The sequence below is a fragment of the Microtus pennsylvanicus genome, chromosome 21, assembly GCF_037038515.1.
Source record: "Microtus pennsylvanicus isolate mMicPen1 chromosome 21, mMicPen1.hap1, whole genome shotgun sequence".
NCBI classification, from domain to species: Eukaryota; Metazoa; Chordata; class Mammalia; order Rodentia; family Cricetidae; genus Microtus; species Microtus pennsylvanicus.
In genome coordinates this window covers 26,913,160-26,927,133 of record NC_134599.1, presented here as the reverse complement: position 1 = coordinate 26,927,133, position 13,974 = coordinate 26,913,160, and the positions used below count along the sequence as shown (strand labels likewise).

General features: G+C 38.4%; 1 protein-coding gene across 2 annotated transcripts in view; it reads left to right on the top strand.

Moving 5' to 3' along the window:
• Positions 1 to 13,974, top strand: part of Prkd3 (protein kinase D3) — a 66,200-nt gene that overhangs the window by 19,925 nt on the left and 32,301 nt on the right. For both annotated transcript variants that reach the window (XM_075954958.1, XM_075954956.1), the window contains exons 3-4: positions 11,282 to 11,420; positions 12,926 to 13,057. In XM_075954958.1, the coding sequence (XP_075811073.1) occupies positions 11,282 to 11,420; positions 12,926 to 13,057 (271 nt within the window). The remainder of the gene's footprint in view (positions 1 to 11,281; positions 11,421 to 12,925; positions 13,058 to 13,974) is intronic.

The window sequence follows — 13,974 nt, the reverse complement described above, 5'->3', positions numbered from 1 at the left end:
GCTATTTGCACTCACCTAAATTTCCATTATACCACTACTGCTTCAGTTGGATGAATATGTGCGGTACACTTACTCTTTTAGTCACGGTGCTAAATCCTGTGGAGACTCCCCAAATGAAAGTCGATTTCCCTCCCCTAAGCATGTTACATAAAAGTTGAGTAAATGTCAGATTAGCATAGTAGGAGGTAGCACATGCTAAGACCTGAATGAAGATACACAAAGGGCAGAGTGACTCAAACTAATGACTGTCTTTTTAGAGAATTATGAAAGCCTGTCTTAAACTTTATTTTTTTTGTTTGCACCATCATCAACTGTAGTACTTTATGTGGAGAAATCGATGTCAGATGCTGGTCTAGTGCCTTGCTGTTGTTCTCTGGTAGCTTGTCGCATGGATAAAGTAAGATATCATTACCATTGAGATCTTTTTCATGGTCAAATAAATAAGTTTCTGTGACTGTAATTCCTAGTCGTACTATAAATTTTATGTAAGCTAGACTGAGTTACTCAAGAAGTTCACGGTGACCTTTCCCCCACCCCTTACTCACCAGCAGTTAGCTAGACAAACATCTGTAGTTGCTAGCAGTGAACGGTGACAGAAATACGTGATTGCTGCTACAAGGCATTATTACTTACAAAACATGGTGATGATTCCCAAGGCATGACTGTGATCATAATTGCTGTCCTGAGCTTCAGACACATTGTTGGCTCGTTTGTTAGGGCTTTGTGTTCATTGTTCCACTGCTTGGATTATCCTTCCCCTACTGTGTTTTCTTCTTTGAGTACTGGCAGGCTAGGTAACCTGTATTTTAATATTCATTGTGCTGTTCGTCATTACGTTTATTTTAAATGTACGTGCCATAAGTCTTACTTAAAGCTCCATGAGGTCAGGCATCATGTAGCCACAATAAAGAAACATCCAGATATTTCTTAGTTGAATAAAGAAAGAAACTCCTAAGAAACAGCATGAGGTCCTACTTAAAAGTGTTAGTTTTTGGTCAAATTGAGGTTCATTTCTACCACTTACGAATTGTGTGACCTTAGTTTCTTATGTGAAAAGTAAGATTGAAAATACTACTCATGTATGTATTGTGTACACATATGTGTATAAATGTACCTTACGTGTGTTTATAAAATTCTTTGCCCACTACTTAACACACAGTAGTCACACCGTAAATGCTACCTTATCAGTATTACATATTAATCTGATCTTGATGATCTCCAAACTCTAAAACAGATATAACTGCTTTGAGATCCTTTCTGTTCAATATGCAAAATTGGTCAATGCCAATCTATAAATAACTTAAAAGCTACTACCAGTTAGATTTGCATTGATTTTGTTTTGTGCTTTATTTAATATACATGTCAGAATCTTGTTATATAGTGTAGAAGATCATTGTTTGAGTTGAGTATGCTCACAGTCCTATATTCTCTGTACTCTGAGAGCTGAGGCAGGGAGATCTTGAATTTGAGGCTAACCTGTGCATACATAATGAGGCACTCTGAAAAAGTAAGAAGAAACGGAAGGAAGGGGCTAAAAAGGAAGACAACTGATTTCTTCCTTGATGTGTCCATCGGCCAGCTTTCTGTGAGGACTTCCAGTGCTGCCTTTACTGGTGCAGAAAGTGACAGAGTTTACTGATGGCGCCGCTGAGTGTATTTGAGCTCTTCCTGAGCCACACGTGTAAGCTTGTGATTTATTAGAAATAGTCCCAGAATGTCTCTTTTAATGCTGACTATGTGACTTTAGAATCATACAATTTTGAGTTCAGCGGAATTGACTAACCAGTTAATTCTGTGACTGAACAGTAGTGAAGTAAATGCTTTTTAAAAAATTTCTATGTACTTAGGACTGAATGAAATCGAAGTATTTCAGCATTGAATTTACATTCTCAATGATTGAAGCACCGGGCAGAACCTGTAGTACCAAACGGATAGAGAAACTTACACGAGATATATAAGGCCATCTGCTATCAGAAGAGGGACAGGAATGCTAACTGAAAGTACATAATAAATAATAAATAATGAATTTCCTTAATTCATTAAGGAAAAAGGGTTTGGATGGGGCTGGAGAGATGGATAGCTACTAAGAACAGTGTCTGCTCTTCCAGAGGACCCAGCACCCATGTGGCAGCTCACAGCCATGTATAAATCCTGTATCGGGGATCTGATACTCTCTTCTGATCTCCAGTGACACCAAACACACATAAGTATGGTACACAGACATACGTGTAGGCAAAACATCCACACACATGAGATAAAATAATAAAAGATAGTAATAAAGAAAATGGAGGTAGGGAAGTGACACATCAGTTCAGAGTGCTTGCTGACATACACATGGCATACACAGACATGCGTGCACACACAGACACATGCTCACACATGCGTGCGCACATACACATGTGGACACAAAATAAGAATAAATCTAAAAATATTAGAAGAAAAGAATGATTAACAGGACTTAGTGATAATTATCTCAGGGAGTATAATAAAATCTTAAACTCTAAAAGAAAAATTTTTAAGTCTTTTAAGGGTGACATGAATGTTTTGTTCTGACAAAGAAGGACTGATAGTGTATAAATTTTTACTTCTCAAATTTCTATGTTAAATTAAAGATCTTATTGGGATTTTTTTTGACCTGACAGTGTTAGCCAAAAATTTATCTCATGTTATTCTAAAGTTGTCAAGAGCATTAATTTTTAAAATCTGAGAGAAAAAAAAAAACAGGCAGTGGTGGCACACACCTTTAATCTCAGCACTGGAGAGGCAGAGGCATGAATATCTCTGTGAGTTTGAGACCAGCCAGGTCTACAGAGTGAGTTCCAGGACAGCCAGCCTGCACAGAGAAACCCTGTCTCAAAAGACCACCAAAAAAAAAAAACCTAGAAAGAGAGTTGCAATAATTGTAGTTAGGTACTACTTAACCAGAAGTTTAAAAAGCCTGTAATTTATTTTAGGCATATGCTAAAGGAGGTCATTTTTCCATAAACTGAATTTTTGAAAACCAATTTTAGGTGTTGAGGGGGCTTTATGCTTTTCCCACCTGATAAGTTCCACAGGGAGTAAGTTAAATACTCAAACTAGGGTCAAAGGCAGATCAATGTAAACTGGAACTGACTGATTTGTCAGCAGTAGGGTAACTCACTTTTAGGTAAGTAAACCGTAATGTCAGCTATAAAAATAATAAGACAAAAATAAGGGTGGTAAGATCAGCACACACACACACACACCCAGAAAATGCTCCCGTATCGCTAAGAAAAACACTGTCCATAGTAGACATTGGGTCAGATGATACAACATCTATTTCACAAAATGATTCAATAAATTGGTAAACAAGCACATAGGAAAATGTTTAAAATAGTTTTTAAATGAATACAGACTAGACAGCATGTGTTCAACTGGAGTAAAGAGAGAATTGCTATCTCTGGTGTCCTGAAGAATCTGGTCAGATCTCACAGAAATGGCAGTGATTCAAAGCTTGGAGAAGGCATAAACACTGGCAAAGGCTGCATCAGCATACACAAAGGGGGTTTTCTCCAAGAAAATAGCTACTTAACTAACAGATCACTTTTATTTGAGCTTTGTTTAAAACTTAGATATGACTAAAAGTGGTCACTCTTTGAATTTCTTCCAGTTCCATGACTCATCCTGAGGGTGGAGTGAGGTGGAGTTTCTTTTGTTGTTGTTGTTAGCATAAGCCAAAACTTAGCTTCCTTTTTTTTTTTTTGGAAAAAAAAAAGACTTTGAAAGTCTTCCAACATAATACATTGAGGTCAGTGCTAGCTTCTTCATGTCTTTCCTCAAAGATGCCTTACTCTCAGGAAACATTCAATGCAGGGCACATTTTACTTGCTTTTTTTATACTAAAATCAAGGTAATACAAATAGTGAACATGTTCCTTATTCCACTAGGTTAGGCTGTTGTGCTATTTGGGGGACACGGAGCCTCGTTACCTTAATGTCTAATGTGTAAGACCAAGTTCAGCTTGTGTCCGTACCTCCAGGGAGCTCTGGGCCTCAGTGGACATTGTAATGTCTGTATATGTTCTTGCCTGGCATAACTGTGCTGCTGGCATCATCTGTTGGGTAGGGAGCAGAGATGCTGCCAAAATACGCACAGCAATCTTCTGACCCGAAGTGTTAGTAAAACTGAGGTTAAAAGTCCTTAAGTTAAATTGATAGAGAAGTAGAACTTTTGTGTTTGAGAAAACCTGAACCTTCTGCTAATGATATTCTGGGATCTTAATAAATCAAAGAATATGAATATCTTGATTAAAATTTTATAAATGGAGTTGTAGTTTTAGGTCTTTCAAATAAGATTTCCTGTTAGGCTTAATTTTCTTTGTTTCAAAAGTAATACAGTTTTTGGAGTATACAATTAGACAATGAATATAAGATCTTAACCTCTATATGGGGTGCTGGGAATTGATCCCAGAGCCTTTTGCATGCTAAACATGTACATTACCACTGAACTACCCACTTGCGCCTGGATCCCTCTTTATTCATAGTTTATAAAGCAATATGGACACAAATATAGTTTCTGCCTCCTAGACTTGAAGGAAGGCGTTTTTGCCAGTAGGCCACAGAGAAGCAGTGGAGCTGGCAGTCAGGCCTTAGAAAGCCGTTTAGCAACAGATTGAACTGGAGTTGAGCCAGGTGAAATGTGCCCATCAGGTCACAGTTGGGAGGCCATTTATAAGTGTTGGATTACAAGAACATAGGTACTGACAGAATATGGCGAACTCCTGGTTCATGGTTACAGCAGTTATTCATCTATGGAAACCAGACGTTGAAATTATGTTGTCAATGTTTTTAATGCAAGGTTTTTCTTTGTAAGCTAGGAAACGATATTATCTCATACCGTTGGAATCAAAGAGACAGACCAGGAATGTAGGTTTTCATTTTATCACTTTGTTTTGTATTGATAGATCGTTTTCAAGTCGCTTCGTTTCTAATCCTGTTTCCTCCCGAGAGCCTGGGATTAGAATATCTACCTTCATAAAGAGTTATGCTGATTAAATGTAAAGCTCTGCAATCCTGGGGTACTAGTGCTCGGAAAATATTCATTCCTGTGGCTTAAAAAACCTCCAATTTTAGAAAGAGCCTTGGTTCTGTAGGTGTCTTATAACTTTAGTGAATATCACTAGCGTATGTATAGTATATATAGGTATGTATAAAGGTATGTATAGTGTCATTAGAGTATGTTTAGCAGCACGTAAACAAAGCATTGTTTTGATTTTAGTTTTGATATATGGCCATCTATAAAATCAAGTGTTTAAAGGGGAGAATACATGCACAGTGTCTGGTGTGTAATTAGCCAGTGAATGCTAGCTCCCTGTTTTCTTGCTTTCATATTGATAAGGGGCTTAAAAGATACCCCTCTAAAGCTATTGTTTCTGTTAATTTGTTGAGTGAAAAAACTAGATGTCATTGGAATGGGAAAGGAAGTTGGCAGAAAGCAATTTATTTTGAGTTATAATGGTCTTTAGTAAAATTGAAATACTGACTAACACTGTCTGCTTTTAGCTGATTTAAAACACTTTGCTTTAGTTTTGACCACGTTAATACCAGATCTGAAGACCGAGTATCAGTGTATTTTAGGGGTGGATTGGTGTGTTAGAATGAATGAATCCATTGTCTGTGCAGACATGAATTGAGTGTAATTTTCAGGTTCTGCCGTAGTAATGAAAGCCCCAGCTGTCTCTTTTGTTTTCTAGGAGTGAGCTGTCATTGTGTGCTGTTCTCTCTCCCACTCTTTCTACTACAGCTGTATTACAGCCGCCCGGTGACATTCTAATCCTTCCCCTACATTTTTTATCTAGGTTAAACAGGGTCAGGCAGCCATTACTAAATACTTAAGCTCAAACTGGAGATTTAAAAAAAAAAATTTTTTAACTTGCTGCACATTCAGGTTGCAATCATAGGTAAAGGAGAGAAGGTCCGAGAAGTTTAAATCAAGGACACTTAAGAACAAATCACAAAACAAGAGGAGGGCATGAGTAAATTTAAAAAGGAAAAAAAATATTTCTGTGGTTTATGTTAGAAGTGTAGGTGAGGTGTTAAATTGAGCAACACTTCTGGCATGTGATAATCCAGAGAATTCTGAATTGGAAATCAGTGATGAAAGGTAAGAATGAATTCAGGTTCCTGTTGACTCATTTTCTGATTGACTTGTCCAGACGAGCGAGTTTTGGCTTTATGTAGAAGTTGTCATTGAACCCTTTAGTTAAACACTTTCCAGAGATTGATACTAAATTAATATGTCTTATTTCTGAAGACTTTATTACTGCTAACAGTCAACAGAGTTTTTAATCAGTGCCAGAAATTCTGGGTTCTTGAGGAGTCTGGAGGAAGCCTGAGGAGAGGACATTCTTAGCATGTCTTTACTTTTAGGGGCACTTTTAAGATTTACTGTGCAGGGATACCTGAAATCAAGATCAATTTGGTATTCCGTGTATGGGGGGGGGGTATGTGGTTGTGTGTGGGTGTGGTCCTCAAGCCTCTGAAATTAGTGTGTACTTCACTCACCATATGAAAGCAGAAACATATGGTGTTACAACTCCAAGCAGCTCTCATTTTCTAGACTAGAACCCATACTACCTTAGAAAAATAAAAAAAGCCTAGTGGTAGGTAAATAATTCACTCCGATAATATTGAATTCCAAAGTTGTTTGTTAACACGCAGAAGTGTTGTTTGGCCAAGTAAAATAAAAGTTTGGCAAGCTTCCTGCCTTACCTAACATTTTACTGACTGGTGTTTAGTGACATGAGACTTTTATGGGAGAGAGCTGCAAAGTTTAGCCACAGTTGTTCAGAACTGGGGAAAGACTTCATTTTGCACAATGCAGAGGAATCATTGACACAAATGTAGAAAGTAAATCGAGAAATTAAGGTGAGGGTGTTTTGCTTTTAAACTAGTTCTTAAGCTGTTCTTCATTTTTCCCTCTAATCAGGGCTGAGGTAGGGTAGGGAAAGAACCATGTGCTTGTCTGTTTTCAGAAGGGTACTCACTCCTTTCCACATTCCCCAGGCTCTAGAATTTTGACTCCTTTCATTCTAGACCAGTAGGGCTTCTCAGGTTGAGCTTTTAATCAGCATTTGGGGCCAGATCGTATGATAGAGGTCATCCTGTGTATTCTGCAGAACCTTACCTAGTAAATGTGCACAGACCCAAATTCTGAAAAGTAGATATGTATAAAGACACCACCATGTATGTACCTTCTGGGACAAATTAGTCTCGGTTGAGAGCCCTAGAGAAATACGATGTAGCTAGTGCTCATTACCGAGAGCTACTAAATGTGTTCTCAACTACGCTGCCCTTCTAGCCGTGTTCCGTGTCCTTGTTGTCCGTGAGAATGGGAATGTTTAGACGGCATCTACTCCATTTTATTAGTTATGTCTTGTGTGTTAGAGATAAACATATACCAGTAGTGCCGCAGCCCTCCCTCTCTCCGTCCCCTGTAAATGTGAGCAGCAGAGTCACAGGTATACATTCACAAATATATGTTGATTTGCATTCTTTTTCCACAGTAGTTTTTCCTTTTAAAATTACACAACTGGGTGCAAAAGTGATTTTTTCCTTTATTCCATATTCTATTGAAGCGTAGCTTAGAAAAACAGCAATTGTCTTTGAAAAGCCTCAGTCTTTTGTGCACGTCAATGACAGGTTATTCTGATAAACTTTAAAATATAAAGTGCTTTTGTTTATATCTTTTAATGTTTTGTTCACGTCCCCCCCTTTTTTTTCTCATGTGGTTCAGGGCAACCTCCAAATCCCTGTTTATCCAAGAGTGGCCTTGAACATCAAATCCTCTGCCTCTGTCTCTACAGAGCTGGTACTGCATGTGTGCAACTCGATGCTTGGCTTGTTCGTGACTTTACACACAGCCCCTATGTACCAAAATCAGTCTGAAGAACAGTTGAACTTGGAGTTTTGAAGATCATTGAATTACTAAAAATAGGCAAGATGTAAATAACAAATTTTTATAATATACTTTAAGCATATGAAAAATAATTAACCTTGTATAATGGGCAAATACAAATCAGGGCAAAGGAGATGGCTCCATGGATAAAGCTCTCTCCCTGTAAGCATGAGGACCAGAGTTCAGATCTCCAGAATCCACATGAGAGCAGGACACGTTGGCTACGTGGAAAGGCAGAGTCGGGGAATCCTGGGGCACGCTGGCCAGACTTGCTGGGATCTGTGAGTTCTGGGTTCAGGGAAAGAGCTAGCTCATTAAATAAAGTGAAGGATGCGCTTGTGCATATGACATGTATGCTAATGCACACTGCAAACACATAAGAAAGGGGGTAGGGAGTACAAGTTGAAATACACGGAAGTACCACTTTTCATGTAAGAGCAACAAATTTGATCGTACACTTACAAAATATTGCACATGGCAGAAACAAACTTACTCCATTTCAAGTGTGTCATGTTCATATGTGTGTATTTGCATGCCTTCTACATGTATGGACCCACGTGTATGCAAATGTGGTACACATGTGTATATGTGCATATAAAGGCCTCAGGTTGATGTTGGAAGCCATCCTCAGTTGCTCTTCTACTTTTCTTCATCGAGGCAGGGTCTCTCAGTCAAACCCAGAGCTCACTAATGTGAAGAGTCTTGCTAGCTGACTAGCTGTGGGGACTTCACGTCTCTCTCACCCTCCAAGACTGCAGCAGGAGGGCCCTCACACCTGCCTCACATTTACATAGGTTCTGGGATCTGAATTCCAGTGCTCACATGAATCATTCCCCCTGTCCCACAAACTTAATGTTTTGCCTGTAGACGTATAAGCTGATACAGCCTTCATGAAGACTAGTTAGGCAGTGTCTGAAAGTTTCGTTTTTATGTATACTTTGACCCAGGAAATATTCTGGGAAATTCTTTACATATACTTCGGAAGTAGTAACGGTAAGGAATATGTGATTACGCACCAGCTATTGCTTATTATAACAAAACATTGGAAACAGTAAGGGCTAATGTTCAAAGTTAATTTTGCATTAACTTTTTTAATTTTCGTGGTAAGTGCAAAGTATACTCTATTTTACAGGTAGAGAAACTCATTAAGATTATATAATTAATAAGATTTGAAATCGGGGCCTAGCATGATAGCTTAATAAAGTGCTTGCTTTGTGCACTCAAGTTTGACCCCCAGGATATAAAAATCTGGGCACAGTCAGGCTTGAGAGAGTGTAATGAGGATGCCACTTTACCTGTGCGGTCTCCTCCTCAGAACCCAAACCTCAATCTAATAATGAGATAAACATCAGATAGTTTCAGTAGTGAGGCATACTATAAAACACATTACCAGTAAGCAACATAATCAAAATATCCAGAAACTGCAAAATGTGAGAAATTGTTACATCCGAAAAAGACATAATTACATCTGGTAGCTAAGGTCACATAGATTCATGGATGAAACTATGGAAGGAGAAAGGGCATTAGGTAAAGGCTAAGGAAATCTAAACAAAATATGATAACATTGGTATAAATGTATCATACTACTATAAAGTGTTAATAATGGGGAAAGTGGGTAAATGGGAATGACTTTTTCTCTACTTCTAAAACTTTAAAAAAGACTAGTAAATCTAATGAATAATATTTGTAAAGTAAATTTAAAATTCAGGCATCCATTAGAAAAGAAAGCCTGGACAGGATTTTTATAATGTTTTAAATGTTTTATTAATTCTTTAAGACATTCGTGCAATTTATTTTGATTATATTCACCTCCATCCCTCCCCCTAACTCCTGTCCATTTGTGCTACTCATATAGTCCTGGATGTGGAGCACGGGCAGTCTTACTTGGAGCCACACCCTTAAAGACAAACTCTCCATTGCCTGCCCAGAGCTTCTCAGTCAGGGGTCACAGACTCTGTCCTTCCCACCGTGTGCAGGAACACAGACTGGCTTGTTCTTGTGCAGGTCTTCTGTAGACAGCCACAGTTGCTGAGAGCTCGTGGTTGCAGCTGTCCTGCATATCCACTCCAGCTACCCTTGCCTCTGGCTCTTGAAGTCCCTCTGGCCCCTCTTCTGTTCTGTTTCCTGTGCCTTGTGGGGTATTGAGAGGAAATGAATTTCTTTACAATGTTAAAATTTAAGCATTTTCTTGAGTCATATTCTCGTTTGTGAAGACCTGATTTCTGAATTTTTAAAACTCATGAATAGCAAATATCTGTATACTAATTTCCTTACAGGTTGTTTCTGTTTATCTTGTATGTTGTTTAGACGTCTTAAAACTATGTGTTTGTGGTTTATTTCCTGTTCCTCTGTAGATGTTTATCTTTAATATAGTCAGGCCTCTAAACCTCGGATGTTTTTAAAGATTGGCCACAGTGATTCTCTGAATTTCAGTGACAATGTTTAATCTTTTCTTGATTTTTTTTTTCAGTCTATGTTTTCTGTTATTTTGGTTCTGACATTTGCTTTAAGATAATTCCTAGCTTAAACACATTTATGTAATATTATAATAGATAGGACTTTCTGCAAGCCAGTATTTAGACCTTTACTTCTAATTTGTCATATTTATAGGTGTTTATCTAGAAAATGACTTTTTATGGCGACCCTAACGTCTTTCAGCCTCTAGACTTACAAAGGTTTATTTTAAATAATTATTCATAATATTTTCTGCACTCTTTCTTTTACCTGTGTTTGGGTATTTATTTGTATATTCATATATCTGTGCAGTGCTGAGGCTTGGCCTGGGTAGTGCACATTCTGAATAAACACTGGGCCACTCCCTATCCTCAGTTCATGCTACCGTTATCCATTAGGTCACGTGTCTGTTGCAGTATTGTTTTGTATCCTCTCTAGGTCATAAATTTGTTTGAATGTTGCTTTCCTTCTTTAACTGGTGTTTTTGGGTTTTAATTGTTTCAGTCACTCCCAATAGAGACAAGGCACAAGCCTTTAGCACATGGGCATTTTACATGTCACATCCAAAGACTAGCAGTAGCTGATACCACTTGAACGGATAGAAACAACTTCTTGCCTTTCAGGCTAAGAATAGAGTGAGTGAAAGATTGTGTTCTCTTACAGCAATTTAGAAGTCTGAATTTTGTAAGAGACCTGTATTTTAAGGTAATGATTACTTGTTTGCAAATTTACTTTTTTTGTTTTTGAGCTTTAAAATTAACCAGGATATTTGAGTACAAGGTTCACCTTTTGGATATTAGAAGAGTTGTTAGTAGCCAAGATTAAGCTAGAACACTTTAAAATTCTTTTGTAGCATACTTAACAACAGTAGAAAGCTATGGGATGTTGATAAAGGGCTGTTTCCCTACAGTTTCCAGAGTGTGGATTCTTTGGCATGTATGATAAAATTCTTCTCTTTCGCCACGACATGAACTCGGAAAACATTTTGCAGCTGATTACCTCGGCAGATGAAATACATGAAGGAGATCTTGTAGAAGTTGTCCTGTCAGGTGAGCAAATGGCTCCTTTTCCCCACAAGGAGTGTTTACCACACTAGTTCTGTGCTCTGCTGCTCTTAGCTGTGGTGCTGTGTAATCGCTTACTTCTTTAATGTGTAGTAATGGTTTCTGCATGGCTTTCACTTTGAGGAAGGTTATATCACTATGAGAAAATAGGGGGGAAAAGTGGAATTACTTAAGTGTTTTGAAGCTAAGGGAATTAATAGTTAAACTGAAAAGAAATTCTCTTTCTGTAGGTTGAAAAAAAAACAAGATTAAAGTTGTTTTTTAACCCCCATTTCTGTTAAAAGCATAGACAAAGAGAAATGAGGGTCCAAAGAGAGAATGCGGATAAGAGGGGAAATATTTAAGACCTGGAAGAGAAAGTGACGGTGCTGGTTCCTTGCACGACTTTAGACTGTTTCCTCCCTTCCTCTTCCCAGTGGACATTTTCCACTTCCGTTCCTGCCTTGCCCTTCTCGCCATCCCTTGTTCCCTAGCTCTCATCATCTCCGGTCTCACCTAACAGCCTGTGGACAGATAGCCAGGGATAGTGCGAGAGAAGGAAGAACGCCACAGCAGGGGCACACTTTGGATTGGCAAGAAGGGAGATTGGTAGAGGAAACAAGTGGCCAGGCACCCTCCCACCCTCATCTTTCAGGCTCTTCCTGAGATCTCTCTACCGTTCCTTTTCCTTATTGGTCCTAACACTTCTCATCTGTGTTTCTGATTCTTCCATCTGCCCAGTCCGCCCCAGCACTGATCTTCCACCACAGCCCCCTGTCTTCCTCCTCACTCACACGGGGATTTCTGTGCTGTTCTCCTTTAAGGTCGTGATCACATTCATTCCCTCTTGGCTTTGGACCTTTCGTCAAACCACAGGGACGTCACTAGTGACTTTCAAGTTGAAGTGAAAGAAATGTGTCTGTATCTACTGCTCCATTGCTCATGGAGGAGAAAGGAGTCCTGGCAGTCTGTTTGAACTCAGTGTCTCTTCTTACAGAAACATTTGACAATGAGGTTAAGTTCCATAGCACTTTGATTTTTGTCATTTATTTCAGTGTTTTCTTTCTCAGTCTGTCCTAAGCTATGAGACAATGCTTTCGGTATACCTAGCCAAAGACTTCCAACCTGGTTTATTTGGAGCTTAACTCATATAAAGCTCTTAGACTTCTAAAACTACTGCTTAAAATCCAGTATTGGGCCATGGCTCAGCAGATAACTCACATGGTAGGAGGAGAGAACTCATGCCTACAAGTTGTCCCCTGACATTCACATGTGCCACGGCACATTCTCCTCCCCCAAGATACATACACACAAATAATAAATGTAAAATATTTTAGATCACAGTATTAAATGCTAAAAATAATCTATTTTGTAATCACATAAAACTTTTAGAGAACGTACCCTGTTTTGATATAAATGGATATGGCGACCATTCCTAATGTCTTTGCAATTAAAAAATATAGTTTAATACGTTGTTTTTGTTTTTATTTTTATTTTTTTTTCCAAAAAAGCCTTGGCCACAGTAGAAGACTTCCAGATTCGCCCTCATACTCTCTATGTACATTCTTATAAAGCACCTACTTTTTGTGATTATTGTGGTGAAATGCTCTGGGGATTGGTACGTCAAGGATTAAAATGTGAAGGTAAGTGCTTTTAGATCGGTGTATTAGTTTGAAAGAGGATTTTACATTTGCATTTTTTAATTACCAATGGAACACTAAGCTCATAGTTGGTGTCTAGGTAGTAAGGATTTAGGATTGCGAAGTTGAGGACTGGCTTTTCCTTTGCCTCCACCTACTGGTTCCTTTGCATAGGCAACTTAGTAGACCTCTAAGCGATGGTTTCTCTGTGAAATGTAGTCTACTCTACCATTTTCATAAATAATTAAAGAAGGTAATGTAAACAATGATTTAATAACTGTTTGCCACTTACTATTACAGGTTTTTATTCCATTTTTAGTTTTTTTGTGTGCAGTGGTAAAATGTCAGATTGCTGTGAGTTAGAATTGCTAGGAGTAGGCGGCAAGTACATAAGTCTGAATAAGAAGCAGTCTTCTCCTGTGGAGGGTCAGTTAGCTTTTTTGTAAGGTAATGGCAGGCACAGACTGTATTTAGGTTTTGCAGGCTATGTGGTCTCCATTGTAATTTACCTCTGCTGCTGTAATGTAAAACTAACCATAGGAACCAGAGAGATGGCTCATCACCTGAGAGTACCTGCTGCTCTTTCAGAGGACCTGGGTTCAATTCCCAGCACCTACATGGTGCTTCACAACCATTTGTAATTCCAGTTCCATAGGATCTGATGCCCAAGGGCACCAGGCATGTACATGGCAAGTAGACACACATGAAGACAAAACATTCATATACAGAAAACTTTTTAAAAGAATTCTTTAGAAACTTAGCAGTTAACTATAGATATTATGTAAATAAACAGCAGACTGTGTTCCTATAAAGCATATTTTTAGAATAGGGGAGATGTCTTAGTTGGTAATGTACTTGCCACACAAGCATGAGGACCTGAGTTCAGTCCACAGACTGAAACAAAAAAAAACAAAACAAAA